A 23340-nucleotide genomic window follows, 5' to 3' on the forward strand; every position below is an offset into this window, starting at 1 on the left:
GAACCAAACCTTGGAGATTCAGTGGCAAGCCCTGAAGAAAACATTGATTGATTCAGCCAGAGAGGCATGGGTGAGGTTGTCTGCAAGGATAGAAAAATCAGAAGTCCATAGTTAAAGAGCTCCAGGAAGTTAGAGGCAGTGAAGGAAAAGAAGAAAGCATATTGAAAGTTCCTGGCAAATAAGTTAGCTTGTGCTCTTACAGAATACAGAGACAAATGTAATGTAAGAAAGCTAAGCGCTTTGTCAAACTAATTAAACAAACATCATGGGAATCTTTGGTAAGAACATAGAAAATAAATATCAAGAAGGTTGGCAAGATATACTGCAGGTTGTTGAAGAAGCTCAGAAATGGAGGAAAGAGTACTGGAAAAGCACTCTTTCCTCCATTTAGAGATGATAAAGGTGACAAAAACTGGAGAAAAAGATATCATTGATGTATGGAGTAATTACTTTGATAAATTGCTAAATGAAACAATCAGTGACAGTGTACAGTGGTAAAAAAAAACACTCAACATGCATGCAATCAGGAATACATATCTATTATTGAAGGAGAAAAGCCATCAAAAGCCTGAAATATGGAAAGACATATTTCAGGCTTTTCTGGTCAAATATCATCTATCAGGGGTAGATAATATTTGACCAGAAATGCTCACATATGAAGGTATAAAAATCTTGCAGTGGCTGCACTGCATAGTTCAGAAGGCCTGGACAGACAGTTGAATTCCAGATTATTGGATTTGAGCTCTCATAGTATACCCATATATAAAAAGGGAAATAAAACTAAATGTGAGAATTACAGAGGTATTTCCATACTGAGTGTTTCTGGTAAGATTTATGCAAGTATACTTGAGAAACAGTTGAAAATTATTATGGAAGGGAAGCTTGGTGAAGAACAAGCTGGGTTCAGGCCAAATAGAGGCGTCAGGATCAGGTTTTCACTTTACAACAAATAGTTGAGAAATCATGGGAATATAACAAATATCTGAATTTAAGTTTTGTGGAACTGCAAAAGGCATATGACGAGGTACCAAGAGCTGTTCAAAACATTACAGTTTTATGGTGTCAGTGGAGCATGTAATGAAGCAATACTTAGTCTTTATTTGAGTTGTAAGTCATCAGTTAGATTTGAAGGAAATACAGAAAGACGGTTTGATGTTAATGTTGATTAATTTTAATGGTACAGATGAGAACACAGATTGATAAGAAAATAACTATTTATTAAGTTATTGCTGGTATTCTATCCAGCATCTTCAGACCACAAAAAAACAGTTTGTCACAGTAAGCAAGACAACCACAATTCAGTATAACAATGGGATTAACATGAACAATTGTAACATATAACACAAAGACTCAAGTCCTTATTAGTTGCTATCTATGTTGGGGAAAAAAAAAAAAAAACAGAGAGAAAGCTAGTATTAATTTGGTCTTAAGATGACTGTCTCCCAAATCTTTGACTGATTTATACAGCCATACTTGTTGAGGTTTTGAGTATGTTTCAAGGCTTCTGTTGATTCCAGGAACAACCTCTCTGACTTATAAAAGTTTCTGTGCAGCACTTTTGTTTTTTTCCAATCTATCCTGTGTGTAGGGGTATCTAAAGCATGGTCTGCTAGACCTAACTTGATATAGTGATAGTGCCAGATGTATTTTTTATGTTCACTGAGGCGAATCTCCACAGTTCTTCCTGTCTGTCCATAGTATGCTCGATCACACGAAAAGGTCACTTCATAGATAAAGGAGAGATTCTCACCTTGGGTGAATGGATGAGAGTTGCCAATTTCACATACGGTTTAAATGTGATGTGTAGTTGATGTTTATTGAGCACTAGATATCATTTAAGATGTGCCTTTAATGTATGAGATGGTAACAGTTTTGTTGTTCTGTGGTAGGCGGGGGGGGGAGGATTTGTGGGGAGCATTTAGTATTTTTCTATCTTATGGGGATTATAGCCATTGGCCAAGAAGGTGTGACATAAGTGTGTGAGTTCAGCAGTGTCATTTATACAAATTGCTCTATCTCTGTGAGTTAGTGTTTTTAGGATACCATATTGTTGAGATGTGTGATGGTGTGATTGTTTGTGTAAATATCTCCTGTATGTGTAGCTTTTCTACAAACCGAGAGTGATAAGGAATCATATGTAAGATGTGTGATTAGTGTATCTAGGAAGGGCAGACAGTCATTAGCTTCTTCCAGTTCCATTGAAAAGTGGATTTTTGGATGTTGGCTATTTAAATGTGCTAAGAACGTAACCAATGAGTCTGGGCCATGTGGCCAAATAGCAAGAACATCATCAACATAACATAGCCAAAGCCTTGGTTTGAGTGCGGCTTTATTAGTAGATAGTTTTTCCAAGTGTTCAATGTAAAAGTTGGTTAAGTTGGAGCCCATTGCTGTCCTATCTAATTTTGGCATTACTCCCAAGGAAGTTCCAAAAGACAAAATAATGGTTCCATTGAACAGGGAATATACGACCTGCCTCCAGCAACAGCCAATAACATTCATTTAGATGTGGCGAACATCCTAATCCATTCCAAGCCTCCCATAAATAATATCCCACATAAAGAAATCATTGCTGTAAAAGAGAGCTACGCAATAATAATAACATCATAACCAAAGTGGACAAAGGGAATGCAACTGTGGTGATAGATTTAACAGAATATGGAAGCAAAATGCACACATTTCTACAAGATTAGTCAACATACCAAATTACAGATCGGAATCCCACCAACTCACAAAAGAATAAGTTGTGCAAATTATTGAACAAAGTGACTTCCTGGCTAAAAGAAACACTTAACAAACTCAAGTACTTTGTTAAAACACCCAGGATGATATATGGAGCACCAAAAATTAACAAACAAGGTACATCATTATGCAGTATTGTGGATAGTATAAACAGTCCCACTTACAAACTTGCTAGACATTTAGCCAAGATACTAGTCACTCTCACAAATTCTCATTTTTGTTAAAAATTATTGCCATCTAAAAAGTATTTTAGAAAACTATACCTTAAAAAGTTCAGACATAATGGTGAGTTTTGATATCATCTCACTATTCACAAATATACCATTAATTGAAACTCTTAATTTACTAAAGTCACAATTTCCCCTGATATATTCCAACTAAGGGGTATTTAAGGGTCACAGCTGTATAACTGAGAGGAGACCTCCACATAGCCTTTAAAGGAATGCAGAGAACTGACCAGGGCTTCTGACCTAATGTCCAATCCTCACCTTCTCGTGGTGCACCCTGTTGGGTATCTACTGGATACTGAAATGAACGAGGATGGGCTGGCAATTTGGGATTTAGCCGACAAATTGTATTCTTATTGGCTTAAACCAAAATACAAAATGATGGTACAACATGACAAAATTTCAAGCCAGCTGGGGCTTCGTATGATTAAACAAGGCTCCCGTTGTTTTTGCCAGGGAACTAGGGCAAACAGCGAAAAGTCAGCTACTGGAACAAATCTGAAAACACACCCCAACTCAACTAGAGTTAAAGATTGGTACTATCAACATAAGAAGCCTGAATGGCAAAGAAATGGAGCTAGCTGAGGAATTAGATAAGTACCAAATCAACATAATAGGGGTGACTGAAACAAAATAGACAAAAACTGGTGAGATCTTTTTGAGCAATAAATACAAAATGTTATATTCAGGCAATGACAATCAATGAAAAAGAAGGAATAGCCATAGTATTCAACACTAAATACAAGGCTAATCTTCTTGAATGGCAGGCAGTCTCAAGTAAGATGTGGGCAGATATCAGAATGGTGAACTGGACAATGAGACTTATTTGTGCCTAGGGTCCCACAGAAGGTTCTACTAAGGTAGAAGTGGAGAAATTTTTTGAGTCTTTAGAGAAAGCAACTGACACAATGATAAAGGAAAAGTTGGTCCTTGTTGGGGATCTAAATAGCAGAGTAGGAAATGATTGTCAGACATACAAAAATATTTTGGGAAAATTTGGAGAAAAGAGCAAAGCTAATATCGAATTTCTGCTCAGGACATGGACTGGTTATTATTAACACCATGTTCCAACATAAAAATGTGCACAAATTCACATGAAAAGAAGAGGCAAGGTATAAGAAAAGTCTCATTGACTATGTTATTGTTGATAGTGATGTTTTCTCCCTGCTGCAGGACACCAGAGTGTACAGAGGATGTGAAATTGGAAGTGATCACTATTTAGTCTTGAGCAGGATAAAATTGAATTTCATATTGAAAGGAAGAACATCTAAAAAAGTTTTAAAGCAAATAAAATTTGAGCAGCTGTCAGATGTGAACTGTAGACTGAAATACACAAAGATTATTGAAGAAAAAATGAAAGAGTTTGAGAATAGCAAGCAAACCTTGGAGATTCAGTGGTAAACTTTGAAGAAAACCCTGATTGATTCAGCCAGATAGGCATGTGGTGAGGTTGTCTGGAAGGATAGAAAAATCAGAACTGCATGGTGGACACAGGAAGTTAAAGAGGCGGTGAAGGAAAAGAAGAAAGCATATCAAAAGTTACTGGCAAATAAATCAGCTTGTACTCTTAGAGAATACAGAGACAAATGTAAGAAAGCTAAACACTTTGTAAAACTAGCTAAACAAAAGTCATGGGAGGACTTTGGCAAGAACATCCTTTGGAGGTTGTTGAAGAAGCTTACAAATGGAGGAAAGAGTGCTGTAAAAGGAGTTAGAGATGATAAAGGTGACATGAAAAATGGGAGGAAAAGATATTCTTGAAGTATGGAGTAATTACTTTCAAAAATTGCTAAATGAAACAAGTAGTGATAGTACAGTGGTAAAAAACACTCAACAGGCATACAGTCAGCAATACATATCCATACTTGAAGTATGGATATGTATTGGGCTTGAAATGTGGAAAAGCAGCAGGAGTAGATGATATTTGACCAGAAATGCTGAAGTATAGTGGTATAAAAGTCTTACAGTGGCTGCACTGTATAGTCGGAATGCCTTTACAGAAGGGCAAATTCCTGATGATTCGAGTAGAGCACTCATAGTACCCATATATAAAAAGGGAAATAAAACTGAATGTGAGAATTACAGAGGTATTTCTCTATTAAGTGTTCCTGGTAAGATTTATGCCACTTTACTTGAGAAATGGTTGAGAAGAATTGTGGAAGAACAAGCTGGATTCAGGCCAAATAGAGGCTGTCAGGATCAGATTTTCACTTTACGACAAAGAGTTTAGAAATCATGGAAATATAAAAAAGATCTGTATTTAAGTTTTTTAGATCTGGAAAGGCATATGCCAAGGTGTCAAGAGAGAAGCTATTCAATACGCTACAGTTATATGGTGTCAATGGGGCATTATATCAAGCAATACTTAGTCTTTATTTGAGTTGTAAGTCAGCAGTTAGAATTGAAGGAAGTACAGGAAGTTGGTTTAATGTTAAATCTGGTGTGAGACAAGGATGTACATTATCCCCTCTGTTATTCATTATCTATATGGATCACATTATGAAGGAAAGTGGTATTAAACATGATATCAAAATTGGAGATGTTAATGTCAGCTCTTTGCTTTATGCGGATGTTATACTTCTAAATAAATCCGCTACAAGTCTGCAAGATTCTCTGACTAAATTGAATAACTGTTGTAATTGAAAAATGTTCAAACCAGTTTTAGCTTATGGATCTGAGAGCTGGGTGAAGTAAAAAACTTGACCAAAGACTAGAGATCGTAAATATGAGAGTCCTGAGAAAGATTAGAGGCATGAACAGATGGCATCAATGGCAATATCATATTAAAAACGAGGATATTAAAAGAATTTGATATTGTCAGCATCCAGGAATGTGTTAGCAGAGCTGATCTCAGGTGGTATGGTCACTTAAACAGAATGGGCGAGGAAAGATTAGCAAAACAAGCGTTCTCTGTCACGTTAGCAGGAAAACGACCCAGAGTAACACCAAGATATAGGTGGATTGATACAGTACAATGTGCCTTAGACATTAGAAATATAAGATCTGATAATGTTGGAGTCTTGACAAGTAACAGACTGTTTGGAGGAAAATTGTAGATAGGAAGTTAGTAATGATGTAAATTTTTCATGTAGTGCTATCATATCCTGTACACACCATTGAGGTACATGATGATGATATTTCAACTATTTGAATTCACAGTACAGGCAGGTTATTTTATGGAAAGGGAAAATATACAAACAATTAGATGGGAAATCATTTGCCCCCCCCCCCTTTAACCAGCTTCTACATTGAATACTCGGAAAGTTACTGTATTTACTTGAATATAACACACTTTTTTCCCCAAAATTAAAGCCAAAAAATCGTAATGTGAGATATATGCAGGGATTTTCAGAAACTAAAGTTTTCAGGAAAAAACGGGAAATGGGTGTGACTTACCGAGGATCTCCTTCTTGCTATCGCTACTTCTGGCATCGAGAGCTGTTTCCTTGTGTGCACCATCAAAGTCATCTACCCAAATAGTGTCATCTTCTTTCCAATTATTTCAAGCAAAAATTACCAGTAATTTACAAGACTTGAGATAGGTAATGAGAAGTGAAAACAGAGTGCGAAACAGACAGCAATGGTAGGCCAGTAGAGATAGAGCAGCTGTGAAGATGTGTATTTGATTGGTGTGGTATTAACAAAAGATCGCACTACCCAAAGACAACTGACAATTGTTGAGTTGAAATACTAATTCTCTTCAACTGAATTCCATAATATCTGAAACTGCCATAACAACATTCACTATATATTTCTTAGTGTTAACATGTTCACGACGGGGTGGTGTTTTGTCTGTATATCGTTCCGATGGAACATCTCCTATTACTGGCGGGCTCAATATAACGGCATTGAATTTTTATTGCTGCTTGTTTGCGTTTGAGCTGGTGGGTGAACTCACACACATTATATGGCATGTTTCAATTCATGGTAGAATTTTATTTGAAGTTAGCCTTTGTGATCTGTTATAATGACATAAAAAATTTCAGATGCAATCAAACAAAACACTTATTTCGTGTAATTGAAAAATTGGACAGTGCTTCCGGTGCAACATATGGTTTTTCTTGAATCTATGCAGCATAGTTTCTGTGGTTGGGGATATGTGATTCATTAGTTAGTGCCATTTTTATTCCAGCTGTCTAATTGTGCTATTTGTTGAGAAATATATTACACAAACTGCAAATGTCTCTGTACCTTATTCAGTGATACAATAAAACTACTTAAAGTGGCTGTTTGGGAAGGCATGTTGTTTACTGTAGGGAGTAAGTCATTATCACCACGATGTGAACGTGTTTAAAACTTTTTTTTGTGTGCGAGGCATATGTGAAACTTCTTAATTTATTTTTTCCTAAAGTAAAATCAGGGATGTGAGTTATATGCAAGGGGGAGGAGTTATATTCATTTAAATGCAGTAACTATCAATACAGCCACACTCAAACCAAGGCTTTGACTACGCTATGTTGATGATGTGCTTGCTATTTGATCACATGGCCCAGACACATTGGATACATTCTTATTGAATATCCAAAAATCCACTTTACAATGGAACTGGAATCTAATGACTGTCTGCCCTTCCTAGATACACTAATCACACATCTTCCAGATAGTTCCTTATCATTCTCGGTTTATAGAAAACCCACACATACAGGGAGATATTTACACAAACAATCACACCATCATCCATCTCAACAATATGGTATCCTAAAAACACTAACCCAGAGAGCTAGAGCAATTTGTATCAATGATATTGCTCTCACTGCTGAACTCACAAACTTACATCACACCTTCTTGGCCAATAATGGCTATAAACCCCATAAGATAGAAAAATACTAAATGCTCCCCCATGGTCTACCACAGAATACTACAACAAAACTGTCACCATCCCATACATTAAAGGCACATCTGAAATGATATCTAGAGTGCTGCATAAACATCAGCTATGCACTGCATTTAAATCATATGTATTAGCAATTGGCAACTGTCATTCGTTCACCCAAGGACAGAATCTCTCCTTTATCACATCCAGGAGTCTGCGAAGTGTCCAGTTTGTATGATCAAGCTTACCACAGACAGGCAGGAAGAACTGTGAAGGTTTGCCTCAGTGAACATAAAAAATACATCCGACACTATCGCTATATCAAGTCAGGTCTAGCAGACCATTCTTTAGATACCCCTACACACAGGATCAATTGAAAAAAAACAAAAGTGCTGCACAGAAATTTTTATAAGTCAGAGAGGTTGTTCATGGAATCAACAGAAGCCTTGAAACATACTCCAAAACTCAACAAGTATGGCTATATAAATTTGCCAAAGATTTAATCAGTCATCTTAAGACCAAATTAATACCCGCTTTCTCTCTGTTTTTTTTTTTTTTTTCCAACATAGATGGCGCCTATTCAGGGCTGGCTCTACCGATGGTGCAAGACGTGCATTTGCACGGGGCGGCAAAGTTGGCATAAACTATATGAAAAATAAGGGAGAGGGGTGGCAAAATTCCTAGGGGCGGCCCTGCGCCTAATTAGGACTTTAGTCTTTGTGTTGTACGTTACAATTGTTCAAGCTAATCCCATTGTTATACCGGATTGCGGTAGTCTTGCGTAGACAAACTGTTTCTTATGCTCTGATGATACTGGATAAAATACTAGTGAATTATCAGCAATAAGTTAATAAATAATTATTTTCTTATCGGTCTGTGTTCTCTTGATGATGATGATATGATACTTACTGAAGTTGTTTGAAGTAGGAGAAGAGGAAGACCAAGAATTAGATGGGTGGATGGAGTTAAAGAAGCAACTGGAATGCTTCTGGAAATTCTGAAAGATATGGCCACGGACAGATCTGAATGGAGAGTTTATGTTCATTGACTCACCAGAAGTCGAAAACGACTCAATGGAATATAACAACAATAACTGTATTCTCATTTATACCGTTAAAATTAATCAACATATACGTCTTCTCACAGGTTTGATGTTAAATTGCTGTCAGACAAGGATGTACATTTTCCCCTCTGTTAATCATTATCCATATGGATCATATTATGAAGGAAACTGGTATTAAACATGATATCAGAATTGGAGATGCTAATGTCAGCTCTTTGCTTTATGCAGATGATGTTATACTTCTAAATAAATCTGCTACAAGTTTGCAAGATTCCTTGACTAAATCGAATAACTGTTGTAATAGATATGGTATGAAGGTCAGCATTAAAAAGACAAAGACAATGAAAATAGGTAGAATTGTTGAAAATGTTCCACAGGTTCCCCGTTCACAACACACTTGACAAGTAAAACATTTCAGCTACTTAGGCACGATTTTTAGTGAAGATGGTAAATTAAATATGGAAATAGACAACAGAATCAACAAAGCTGGTATGGTAGGAAGTCAATTGAATAAATTCATATGGAATAAGAGAGAAATTAGTCGGAACACTAAATTAGCTCTATACAAGACAGTGTTCAAACCAGTTTTAACTTATGGATCTGAGAGCTTGGCCAGAAGTAAAACACTTGACTAAAGACTAGAGACCACAGATATGAGAGTCCTGAGAAAGATTAAGGGCATGAACAGATAGCATTAGTGTCAATATCATATTAAAAACGAGGATATTTGGAAAGAACTTGACATTCTTAGCATCCAGGAATGTGTTAGCAGAGCCAATCTCAGGTGGTATGGTTAGTTAAACAGAATTATTATTATTACGGGCAACTCCAAAGAGTCTTTAGACTCATTGAGGGAGGCCCTGAACATCATGTCAAGAACAACTATTCAACATCCACACAGTATCTATAATACTTTGCTTTGAACTCATTCACTGTCATGGCACCCACAACAGACTCTGGCAGCTTATTCCACTCATTCACCATTCTCCAAGTAAAAAACCTAGTTCTAGCACCCTTGCTAACTACACTCTTGCCCAATTTCCATGGATGGCCCCTAGTCCTCCCACCACCAGTCCTGTTCTGAAAAATATCCTCTGAATTAATCGTATAGAAATCCTTCAGTAATTCTGCCTATCAACCAATTTCTGCAACCCACAAATCTTCAACCTGTTCTTATAAGGTTCATTCCATAGACCTGCTATCATCTTGGTCACTCGCCTCTGGGTCCTCTCCACCTCCTCCTCATCAAGAAGAAACCCTGGCACCCAGATCGGGCACAGTAGTCAAGATGAGATCTTATCACAGTTCAATACAGAGAAACAATAACTTGCTTGTCTCTGCTCGTCAAAGTATTCTTCAGTAACCAAGTGATTTGATGAGCTGATTTAGCCACTTTTGCAATGTGCCCCGTAAACTTCAACTCCCTGTCCACCAGAATGGGAGAGGAAAGTTACCAAAACAAGTGTTCTTTGCCAGGTTGGCAGGAAAAAGACCCAGAAGAAGACCAAGATATAGTTGGATTGATAGAGTAAAAAGTGCCTTGGAAGACAGAAATATAAGATCTGATAATGTTGGAGTCTTGACAGATAACAGACTGATTTGGAGGAAAATTATTGATAGGAAGTTAGTAATGATGTAAGTTCTTCATGTAGTACTATCATAATATCCTATCAAAGTATATTACTTTGAGGGTACATGTCAGGAATTTAATGATGATGATGATGACACTTTCAGATGTTTATGTATGGTAAATTTCAGTTAATTTTTGAATTAAATTATTATTATTATTATTTCATGACACCTCCAAGGAGTTTTAAAGACTTGAGAGAGGGCACATAGTCTCAAACTCTGTCTCCACCACGTAATCCATCAACTGCAGGAAACTCCACTATCATTATTATCTATACACCAACAACATCTACTGCCCACCACCACCACCACTACTAGTATTTTTTTCCTATAAATTGTGTGTTCTTAAAGCCGATTTGTCTGTATGCGGGATGAAATATCCGAGTTTCCAGGAGAAAAAACTCTGCCACCTCTGTATGAGATTGGCTAACTTACCTTTATTGGGGGGGAAAAAAAAAAAAAAAAAAAAAAAAAAATATCCATATGAAGATCATCACGACAAGAATTGAACTTAATGCTTTTCCAATACCATCATTCTTGAAATTGAGCTATGGAACATAATTGTGATATGGAGCAGAATTATAAGCAAAATATGGAGATCTTAGACAAAGTGCTGGAAAAAGTATTCTAGTATGATAATGTAATCCATTATCTCATTAGTTGAACATAGCTTTTGATTTATGCTGTAGACAGTTTATTTTGTCATTTATAACATAATTCTGTGTTGTTTTGCAACAAAAAAAAAAAAAAATGATTACATTAAATTGCAAAGCAAAGAGGCCATGAAAAACCAAATTTTATTAATTTGTGTTTACCTTATAGGACTTGGTCTGGCTAAAGAACTAAACTGGCAGCTATATAGATTTTCTGTGTTTGAGGAGATATGAAAATAGGAAAGGAGATTGCAGAGGCTGATAAGTAAAGTGATATGGTTATGACTGTGAACAGCATCCTTAAGAGAGTGAGTTGCAGAATTTGAGAGATGAGCAGAAAAGACAAGGCGTGATGAACATATAAAGTCGAAGGGATTTTTTTTTATGATTCCACTATGAAAGTTTAAGACTTAATGCACATTGGCAGAGGTAAACTTTGATGGTGTGGTTGGCTGAGTTGTCAGTGTATCCACTCATTTGTCTTTAGGTAGTAGATAAATATTATCACCTTATGTAAGATTACTGCCCTCCTTATTGGAGGACTCAAAAATGGCTTGAAAAGTTCCATATTTGTTCTCTAGAACAGGGTTCCTAGTTTATATAAATGTGTGCATGTACACTTCTTCTTTTTTTCAGCCATTTTCTGTCCACTGCTGGATGAAGGCCTCCTCCAGTTCTTTCCGCCTTTCTCTGTTCTTGCAATGGTTGACCAATTTTCCCCAACAAAATTTGACAAATCATCACTCCACCTTCTTTTTGAATGTCCTTTGCCTCATTTCCCTTCTTTTAGAATGCAGTTCACTAGTATGGTAGTCCATCGCTCATCTTCTCTTCTGGATAGATGTCCGGCCCATTTCCATTTTAGTTGCTTGTGATGAAGAATGATGTCAGTGATGCAAGTCTGGTTTCTTATCTTTTAATGTGATGCCTAGCATCAACCTCTCCATTTTTCTTTGAGTTGTTAAATTATTTGCCAGTGCTTTTGTTAGCGCTCAAGTTTCACAACCATATGAGATGACTGGAAGTATACACTGGTTAAATGACTTCCTTTTTAAACAGAGTGGGACATCATAGTTTTGAAAAATGCTTTTCAATTTTCTGAATGCACTCCAGGCAAGTTGAACTTTCCTTTTCGAGTCCCCAGTTTAGATCAATGAGATGACCTAAGTATGTATATTGAAGAGACTCTTTCCAAGAAATTGTTTTCTATTATTATGTTTTTTGGTGTTACACGTATAATAAGCAAGCCTTTTACATGCAAAACTTTTATAACTAAATAATGTAAATTAATTATCTTATTTTTCTAATGTTATACAATTAATGTTCTTATGAGTTAACAATTATCATCATCAAATTCCTGCCATGTACCCTCAAGGGGTGTACAGGATATGACAGTACTACATGAAAAAATTACGTCATTACTAACTTCCTATCTACAATTTTCCTCCAAATCTGTCTGTTACTTGTCAAGACTCCAACATTATCAGATCTTATATTTCTATCGTCTAAGGCACTTTGTACCGTATCAATCCACCTATATCTTGGTCTTCCTCTGGGTCGTTTTCCGGCCAACCTGGCAGAGAACACTTGTTTTGCTAATCTTTCCTCTCCCATTCTATTTAAGTGACCATACCTGAGATTAGCTCTGCAAACGCATTCCTGGATGCTGACAATGTCAAGTTCTTTCCTAATATCCTCATTTTTAATATGATATTGCCATTGATGCCATCTGTTCACGCCTCTAATCTTTCTCAGGACTCTCATATCTGCGGTCTCTAGTCTTTGGTCAAGTGTTTTACTTCTGACCCAGCTCTCAGATCCATAAGTTAAAACTGGTTTGAACACTGTCTTGTATACAGCTAATTTAGTGTTCCGACTAATTTCTTTCTTATTCCATATGAATTTATTCAATTGACTTCCCACCATACCAGCTTTGCTGATTCTGTTGTCTATTTCTATATTTAATTTACCATCTTCATTAAAAATCGTGCCTGAGTAGCTGAAATGTTTTACTTGTTCCAAAGGTTCTCCATTCACAACACAGTTGACATTTTCAATGATTTTGCCTATTTTCATTGTCTTTGTCTTTTTATTGCTGACCTTCATACCATATCTATTACAACAGCTATTCAATTTAGTCAGAGAATCTTGCAGACTTGTAGCGGATTTATTTAGAAGTATAACATCATCCGCATAAAGCAAAGAGCTGACATTAACATCTCCAATTTTGATATCAGGTTTAATACCACATTCCTTCATAATGTGATCCATATAGATAATGAATAACAGAGGGGATAATGTACATCCTTCTCTCACACCAGATTTAACATTAAACATCTTCCTGTACTTCCTTCAATTCTAACTGCTGACTTACAACTCAAATAAAGACTAAGTATTGCTTGATATAATGCCCCATTGACACCATATAACTGCAGCGTATTGAATAGCTTCTCTCTTGGCACCTTGTCATATGCCTTTTCCAAATCGACAAAACTTAAATACAGATCTTTGTTATATTCCCATGCTTTCTCGACTATTTGTCGTAAAGTGAAGATCTGATCCTGACAGCCTCTATTTGGCCTGAATCCAGCTTGTTCTTCACCAAGCTTTTCTTCCACAATACTTCTCAACTGTTTCTCAAGTATACTTGCATAGATCTTACCAGGAACACTCAGTAGGGAAATACCTCTGTAATTCTCACATGCAGTTTTATTTCCCTTTTTATATATGGGTACTATGAGAGCTCTACTCCAATCATCGGGAATTCGTCCCTCTGTCCAGGCTTTCTGAACTATGCAGTGCAGCCACTGTAAGACTTTTATATCACCATACTTCAGCATTTCTGGTTGAATATCATCTACTCCTGCTGCCTTTCCACATTTCAAGCCTTTGATGGCTTTTTCTACTTCAAGTATGGATATGTATTCCTGACCGCATGCCTGGTCAGTGTTTTTTATCACTGTGCTGTCATCACTGCTTGTTTCATTTAGCAGTTTTTCAAAGTAATTACTCCATACTTCAAGGATATCTTTTTCTCCTGTTTTCATGTCAACTTTATCATCTCTAACTCCTTTTACAGCACTCTTTCCTCCATTCCTAAGCTTTTTCAACAACCTCCAGAATATTTTGACACCTTCTTGATATTTATTTTCTATATTCTTGCCAAAGTCCTCCCATGACTTTTGTTTAGCTAGTTTTACACACTGTTTAGCTTTCTTACATTTGTCTCTGTATTCTGTAAGAGTAAAAGCTGACTTATTTGCCAGGAACTTTTGATATGCTGTCTTCTTTTCCTTCACTGCCTCTTTAACTTCCTGTGTTCACCAGGGAGTTCTGATTTTTTTATCCTTGCACACAACCTCACCACATGCCTCTCTGGCAGAATCAATCAATGTTTTCTTCAGAGTTTGCCACTGAATCTCCAAGGTTTGATTCCTGTTCTCAAACTCTTTCATTTTCTTTTCAATAATCTTTCTGTATTTTAGTCTACAGTTCACATCTGAGAGCTGCTCAACTTTTATTCACTTTAAAACTTTCTTACATGTTATTCTTTTCAATATGAAATTCAATTTTATCCTGCTCAAGACTAAATAGTGATCACTTCCAATTTCAAATCCTCTGTACACTCTGGTGTCCTGCACCAGGGAGAAAACATCACTATCAACAATAACATAGTCAATGAGACTTTTCTTATTCCTAGCCTCTTCTCTCCATGTAAATTTGAGCACATTTTTATGTTGGAACATGGTGTTAGTAATAACCAGTACACCCTGTTGGGTATCAAAGTAGATACCCAACAGGGTGCACCACGAGAAGGTGAGGATTGGACATTAGGTCAGAAGCCCTGGTTGGTTCTCCGCATTCCTTTAAAGGCTATGTGGAGATCTCCTCTCAGTTATACAGCTTTGACCCTTAAGCACCCCTTAATAATTTCATTAAGTAAATTAATTTCTTAGTAAATTAATTTCATTCATACTTAGATGCAAGCACTATTTTCTCATTGAGGTTTCTACTTGTTAAATTGTGATGAAGTAAATTTTTTTATGAAGTTTACAAGGGTGACAAATTTAACAGAAGCAGTGCAGGCAAAAACCAGCCTGAAAAAAAAAATTAAATTTTAAAACAGTCAATTCCATCTGTTTTACAGGATCGAAATGGAGAAAAACATACTAATAGAAAAAGGATAAAAGAAATTGTGCAGAATTTTTATAATGATCTTTATGCAACTAAGTGCCAAGTCTCAGAACCTATCATTCCAAAACCAAGCAATATACCAGATGTACTTCCAGAAGAAATGGAACATGCCCTTAAAAAAATGAGTAAAGGTAAAGCCTCAGGACTTGATCATGTTAAGGCTGAAGAAATTCAACAAGGTGGACCAATTATTTTCAAAGCCTTAGCTGCCAGATTGACGTTGTACTTGAAAGAAAGAAAGATTCCAGAGGAACGGAAGAACTCAAAAACCATACTTCTTTTCCAAAAAGGGAACAAGGAAGACATAAAAAAACTATTGTCTGTCTACTCTCTCTCTCACATATATAAAATCATGAACAGAGTAATACTGAACAGAATCCAAAACACTCTCAAAGACAACTCCGGTAGAGAGCAGGCAGGATTCAGAAGAGACTTCTCCACAATAGGTCATAACCACGTCATTTCACAACTAACAGAAAAATGCAGAGAATACCGAATCCTCTGTTTCCTCTTTATTGATTTTAAATAGAACATAATGCAGTCATCAGTGCCTTACTGGAAATAAATGTGGAACCTACTTACATCCACATGATAAAAGATATTAATAAAAATCAGACCAACAAATAACTCTGTTTGATCAACCTAAAAATATAGATATAAAGAGAGGGGTTCGCCAAGGCGATGTGATCTCCCTCAATCTATTTACCAGCACTTTAGAATACATTCTGAAAAAAATAGACCTAAATGCAGGAATAAGCATAGATGGTGAAAAACTACAAATCCTTATGTTTGCCGATGATCTAGTACTGATATCCCACAACCCAAAAGACCTTGAAGAAATGGGGGGGGGGTGGAATATACACGAACAGCAGTAAGATAGGCTTAGAAATGAATCTAGAAAAAACAAAATGGATCAAAAACATCTACACAAGTGACAGTCACCTATGTATTAATAACATCCCTATAGAACAAGTTGACTCCTACAATTACTTAGGACAAACAATAAAAATGAATAACAATTTATCTGAAGAACTAGCAAAAAGAAAGAAAGCTGCATGGCTATCATTCAACAGACTAAAAGAAACACTTACTGGTCCAAATCTTGACATCTCTGCGAAGGCAAAACTATTTAATAGTGACATTCTTCCATCACTCATATGGATCAGAAACATGGAACACGACAAGAAAAGAAGACTCTCAGAATCAGAACATAGGATTTGTAACATCATCAAAATGGAACATGTTAGAAACACGGAACTAAGAAATAGATCAGGCATAAAAGATCTGGTAACTGCAGTATATGAAAGCAAGATGAGATGGGCAGGTCACATAGCCAGACTCAGGGATAACAGATGGACATATAGAATACTCAACTGGCAACCAAGAATAAAGAGAAAACCAGGAAGACCACCTACAAGATGATAAGATCCACTAATGAAATCTATGGATATAACATGCAAGAGAGAGAGAGAGAGAAGCTCAAGATCGAGATCGCTGGAGGCATCTTTGTGACCTGCACTCATGGAGAAATCCTGAGTAAAACACAAGTCCATCAAGATAATAGAATATGTGGATTTAAAAGTGGTTGTGAATTTTATTTATAGTGGTGAAGTTAATTAATCTCATGATCGTTTGCCTGAACTTTTGAAAATACCTGAAACACTTAAAGTGTAAAAGAAGTCATTGGCATTCATTTCCAAGGCTGTAAGGGGGATCAAATTTCATCACAAGTGGATGAATTGGAGTCACCACATGTTGAAGAAGATACTACTTTGTCACCTACTGCCTTGTTGAATCTAGGAATATGGAGGAGTGTGATCAAATTTCAACACACATGAATGAATTGGACTCACGACATACTGAAGAATATGCTAGCAATGTGACTTCTGCTTCTTTGTCGTCTGCTGGTTTGCTGGATGCTAAGGTTGTGAAGAGGTCTGTGTTTGGTGGTGGAGAATATCAGGTGGAGTCGGAAGAAGTTGTCCAGGCCTTATTGTCAAAGGATAATTCTAGTGGAACTTGTTATGCAGATGTAAGGGTGTAGGGGGAAGATTATCAATACAGGACCAACCATGGATTCTGGTATCGATTCGTTTGGCAGATCTGCAGCGAGGGATTACACTAAGGGAATCCACTACTGCCAGATCAACACTATTGTGCCTTCCATTGGTTCCTTGCAAAGGAAACTTGCACGATAACAAGTGCGGTTCTAACAGAAAGAGAAGGAAGGTAATAAAAAAAAGGGAAACTTTAATAGAAAACAGAAGAGGACCTCCAAATCAAGGGATGCTATTTTAGACGGTGGTACCATCAAAGAAACTGAGTCCACTGTTTTAAATATTCAAAACTCAAATGTATCAGCAACATCAAACAAGAGACAAAATCAGATTGATCGTGCAAATGGAATTATTAAGACATTGGGCAATTCAAACGACTTTAGTAGACATGCACAAAATTTGATTAGCGGAGTAACTGACAGTACATCTCTTTTTTCCCCTCCACCAGTACTTAAGGATATGGTGTTCAAAAATAATGTTAGATGTTATATTTGTTTGATTTATGCCTCAGGCTTTAAGAAAAACGTGGTATGAAGTTAAGGAGAATTTGTATATATATGAGAAATGTAAAACTAATTGAAGAGATGATATATGAAAACATAAAGCAAAATGTGCATGAAAGAGAACAATTCTGGTATGAGTGAAGAGCGGAAGTGCATAAATGAGATTTTAGAGGGAATCGGGGTGCTCTGGAACTCACTGCAGACAGCACTGAGTGAGATTAGGGGATTGTATAAGAAATCCTTGGGAAATCGAATGGAAAGGATGAGTTTGGTAGAGAATGATGGACAGGGGGAGGAAAAAGATGAAAGGAACAGTTAAGAAAATAATACTATTGGATTCACTGATTCATAGAGTAAAACCGGAAATGTCATTAAAGAATGTTGGCCGGGAGGTACGTTAGAGTGCGTAACTAGAGCTGTAAAGAGAAGTGCGAGTGTAGATGAAATGACTTTAATGGTTGGGATGAATAATTTGTGAAGCAGCGTAAATCGTGTGGCAAAGGATTTGAGGGAGATGTTGGAGACTGTTAGAATTATGAGTAAGAGTGCTATGATAGTCGAGAATTGAGAAGAAGGGCATTGATGATGAATGAAATGGTAGCTAGGATGTGTAGAAAAGAGGGGTGGGATATATGAATATATGGGAGGAGTTTGATGGGAGAAAGGAATTATATGCTGATGATGGTCTGCATTTAAATGAGTATGGGAGTAAACGTTTACAGAAGTTACTGTTTTGATGAAATATGTGGGTATTAGATCAGGGAAACAGGAGTTATTAGATTTGGAAGGAATGAAGATGGTAGCCAGAAATAACAGTGATGGGGAGGTTGAAAAAAATGAAGAATCGGGAGTAAAGCTTAAAAATATCCTCCTCTGTTTATATACCAATGCGAGAAGTATAAGGAATAAATCGGAAGAGTTTATAGCATTGGTTGTTACATTCCAGCTTCAGATAATAGGAATATTGGAAATGTGGTTGACTGGAAATGATATCTTGACTGGCATTGAAGTTAATGGATATAGTATTTTTAGAGAAGAGGAAAAAGATGGAGGAAACAGAAATTATAAAAAAGGAAGGGGGTGTATTACTGATGATAGCAAATGAATTGTGTCCATGTAGGTCTGTGGAATGAGAGTGATTTTGAAAGTGTCTGGTGTGAAATAAGTATTATGAGAAAGAGAGATTTATTTAATTGGGGTGTGTTACAGACCTGGAATGAACGAGATGAGAAAGAAAAGTATAGGCAAATTATTTTAGCTAGTAAAAAAAGAGTTATATTAATGGGGGATTTCAATTTTTGAAATATAAATTGGGAAGAAGAAATAGCTTATGGGAGAAAGGAAAAAGATTTTCTTGAATTCTTAAGGTATCACTATCTCATACAGTTGGTGATGGAAGGAACCCGTGACATTGATCATGTAGTCCTGACCTGGGAGGTGTGAAAGCATGCATCGGCATCTAGAGTAAAAGGACACATGTAGAACTATAGGGCAGGAGATTATGGAAAACTCAGAAAAAAAACTTGAAGGAATTCTATGAGAAAAAGAACTTGAAGGAAAAGAAATTAATAGGGCACGTGGGCCATAGTTAAGAAGTATTTGATGAGGACAATAACAGACTGTGTGCCTAAATCAAAAAGGATTAACAAAATATATAAAGTGGCAAGAAGAGTGGCAAGTATAGCAAGAAAGGTAAAATTAGAGTATGAGAGGAGACTAGTGAAACAGGCTAAGAAAAATCCCAGAGAATTTTTCTGTTATGCAGCTATTAAAAGAAAAAATGATTATGGGAAGATAACTCTGCTAGATAGAGACGGTGCAAAAGTGACCAAGGAAGAAGTTATTATGGAATTGTTCATTGATCATTTTGCTAAGGTTTTTCATACTGATGGTAATGATACTATTCTAAGGAAACAGGAAGTTGGGGAATCAATACTTCAACCTAGTTCCTTGAAGGTCAGTGAAGTAGAAGTCTGTGATTGCTTAAGTCATATTGATGTGAATAAGGCTGTTGGACTAGATGGAATTTAATTACGTATGAAAGAACATGCTAAGGAACTGACACTTCCATTAACTCGGTTGTTTAACGAGAGTCTAGTGTCCTCAACAATCCCTAATGAGTGGAAAGTGGGCAAAATTGTTCCATTTCATAAAGGTGGAGGTAAAACGGATGTTTCAAATTACAGACAGGTTTGCATTTCTGGAGTGGTTGTTAAGATCTTGGAGAGATTGGTTACGAATAGAATACAAGATTGGGTGGATAAGGAAAAAATTCTGTATGGAGATCAGCATGGGTTTTTTAAAGGGAGGTCTTGTTTTACAAATTTGCTTACATTTTATAATAAGGTGACTACCCTCCTGGATATAGGTGATTCATAATACAGTAATACTTCTGGATTTTACAAAAGCATTTGATAGACTACCACATAATAAACTGGTATATAAGTTAAGGCAAATGGGATTGGAAAATCAGTTGGTTGATCGGATAGCAGACTGGCTTTCTAATCGATATCAAATGGTTGTATATAGAGGTGCCACATCTCTCAGGAGGAGAGTTACCAGTGGAGTCCCACAGGGTTCTGTTCTAGGACCACTGCTGTTCATTTGTTTGTTAAGACCACTCGCAATAATGATATTGCGAGTGGTCTGCAAGCTAATATTCAGCTGTTTGCAGATGATGCTAAGCTAGGAAAAGTTATTAGGAATGATCAAGATGTACTATTGCTTCAGAGCGATTTGAATAAAGTGGCTATGTGGGAAGAAAAGTGGGGATGTCTATTTAACACCAGTAAATGTAAGGTTACATTTACTGGTGTTAAATAACTCCTCCTGTTGTATTACAGGAGGAGGAGGAAGCATGTGATCTTGGGATATATATCGGTGGATAAAGAATTGAAGTTCAAGGGACATATTGCAAAAATAATAAAAATAGCACAAAGAAATGCCAGTATATTAAGAAGAACACTGACAAGTAGAGATAAGGATGTGGTCATTCTGCTGTACAAGGCTTTGATTAGACCAAATCTGGACTACTGCACATCGATTTGGTCACCTGCATTCCTAGATGAGAAGCAAGTTGTGGAAAAAGTTCAGAGGCGAATAACAAAAGCAATATCGGGATTGTGGAATATTGACTATGAAGACAGGCCAAGAGAATGTAGATTACAGACGCTAGTCAATAGGTGGAAGAGGGGCGATATGATTGAGACATATAAATTGCTAAGGGGTGGTTATCAAATAGATACTGAGGATATTTTTCAAAGGGTTGAAGGAGGGAAGGGGATAGAGACAAGAGGTTATTCTTGGAAGTTGTATAAAGGTGTGGTGCTTAAGAGAATGCGGCATGACTTTTTTGCATGGTGAGTGGTTGGTGAGTGGAATTTATTACCAAACGAGATGGTGAGTGTGGAAACATTGAACCAATTTAAGATGAGGTATGATAAACATTATCTTTGTTAGAATGCATCCTACTATCCTCCCTTGATGAGTCTTGACTCCAGGAGGTGTTTGTATAATAATAATAATAATAATGATAATTCTGGATAATCAGGTGCTGCCTAAACTGTGGATTTTTTATGGAATGTGATTTTACTTACTTATTATGCAGAAGTCCAACTTCATCCGACTATAATCATACAATTTGCAAAAGTCTAGTAGAAAACGGGAATTCATTACATCATCAACACTGTTTCCCCTTGTAAATGTGGGCAAAAAGTTATAAATTATTTATAGAAATTTTAAATATATATTAAAAGCTTGTCTATATCAGTATCATAAACACGTCAGTTCACAATTTACACATGTAAAACAGATGAAACATAAACAGCATCTCATGACAAATGACAAAGTTCAATTGGATTGCTTTACACAATAACAAATCGCAGCCACTAATGACTTCTGGGTGCAATTGTCTCAGTGCACGCCCTGTCTTGCATTCTGGGTGTCATTTAAAACCATTGGAACATTAAGAATTTGACACACTGTGCACGTCTGTTTAAAGGGCTCAAAGGTGTCAGTATTTGTGACCGCATATCTACACTATTAATGCAAATGTGATGCAATGTTACACGCTGAAAAGTGTCCTCTTCATGAAGCATTAGTATATTGTTTAATTTTAGGAATCACACATGAAGCATTAGTATATTGTTTAATTTCAGGAAACAATTAGGGAAGTCTTTAATAGGAATAAAAGCAAAAAGATAATATTGGTGATATTGCTATTCCGTGGGTGTGCACTGCACACCTAGTACGCTTGGAATATTTGCCCCTGATATATATATATATATATATATATACATACATACATATATATATATATATATATACATACATACATAAAATTGCGCATTTCCTAATATGTATTCTTAAGGGGTGTACATGTTACTGTGACAGTACTACATGATTAAGCTTACATTATTACTAATTTATCAACAATTTTCCTCTGTATTAGTCTTACTTGTCAGCATTTCACTATCATTCTATTAAACATTTTTGTCTTCTAAAGAACCCATTCTAAAGATAAAACCAAGATATTGTTTAAGTGACCATATCCCCCCCCCCCCAAGTTTAGCTCTGCTTGCACATTCCTGAATTCTCACAGTGTTAAATTCATTCATAATATCACCATGTTTAATATGATTCTGTCCTTCTTGCCATTTGTTCAGGCCTCTAATTTTTCTCAGAACTCTCCTGTTTGTGGTCTCTAATCTTTGATCAAGTGCTGTATTTCTAATCCAATTCACAGATCCATAACTTAAAATTGGTTTGAGGTCTTGTATACTGAGAATTTATTGTTTTGGCTAATTTATATTATTCCATGTCCGATTTCCCTTATTCCATTTATTATTCTGTTGTCTATTTCATATTTCAGCTGTTTCTCAAGGAGAAAAACCTAAAGAACAAGTAAAATATTTCTGTTATTTAGGCATAATTTTTAGCAAAAATGGCACATTAAATATGTTTTATATGTTCCTATCTATTTTTATAGTTTGTCTTTTTATTACCGTTTTTCATGTCAAATTTGTTACTATTATTTAACTTGATGAATTCTGGAATGCACTGGATGAGTTTAGGAGTACGTCTGCATGAAGCAAAGAGCTAAGTTTGATACCTGAAAAAAAAAAATTATAACGCCAGAGGAAAACTGACATAAGTTTAATTAGCGTAGAATTTTTGCTTAAGTATAATAGGAATCATCAGTATAAGATCAGAGAATTGCAATTAAACATTAACAGACAATTCTAAAAAGTGCCACGAAAGTATTTTATGTTAGATAACTATAAAAGGTCAGTAATTTCCTAACTCGTGTGGAAAGGCTTATGTGTTCGTAGAGCTAGAGCAATTTGTTCCAGTGACATTGCTCTCACTGCTGAACTGTCTCACCTACGTTACACCTTCCTGATCAATGGCTATAATCCCCATAGATAGATAAAATACTAAATGCTCCCCAAAAACCACCC

General features: G+C 36.3%; 1 protein-coding gene across 4 annotated transcripts in view; it reads left to right on the top strand.

Annotated features, from left to right (window-relative positions):
- Positions 1 to 23340, top strand: part of LOC150108062 (ankyrin repeat domain-containing protein 13C) — a 312652-nt gene that overhangs the window by 26362 nt on the left and 262950 nt on the right. The window contains exon 1 of one of the 4 annotated variants that reach the window (XM_090415564.1): positions 11385 to 11556. The exons of the other annotated variants lie outside the window; for them this stretch is intronic. Within the exon in view, the coding sequence (XP_090271690.1) occupies positions 11541 to 11556 (16 nt within the window). The 5' untranslated portion in view covers positions 11385 to 11540. Of the gene's footprint in view, positions 1 to 11384; positions 11557 to 23340 lie in introns of those variants that run through there. 4 annotated transcript variants of the gene reach the window in all.

This window comes from Typopeltis vanoorti, chromosome 3 (genome assembly GCF_054136105.1).
Source record: "Typopeltis vanoorti isolate ZY-2024b chromosome 3, IOZ_Tvanoo_1.0, whole genome shotgun sequence".
In the NCBI taxonomy this organism is placed as follows: domain Eukaryota; kingdom Metazoa; phylum Arthropoda; class Arachnida; order Uropygi; family Thelyphonidae; genus Typopeltis; species Typopeltis vanoorti.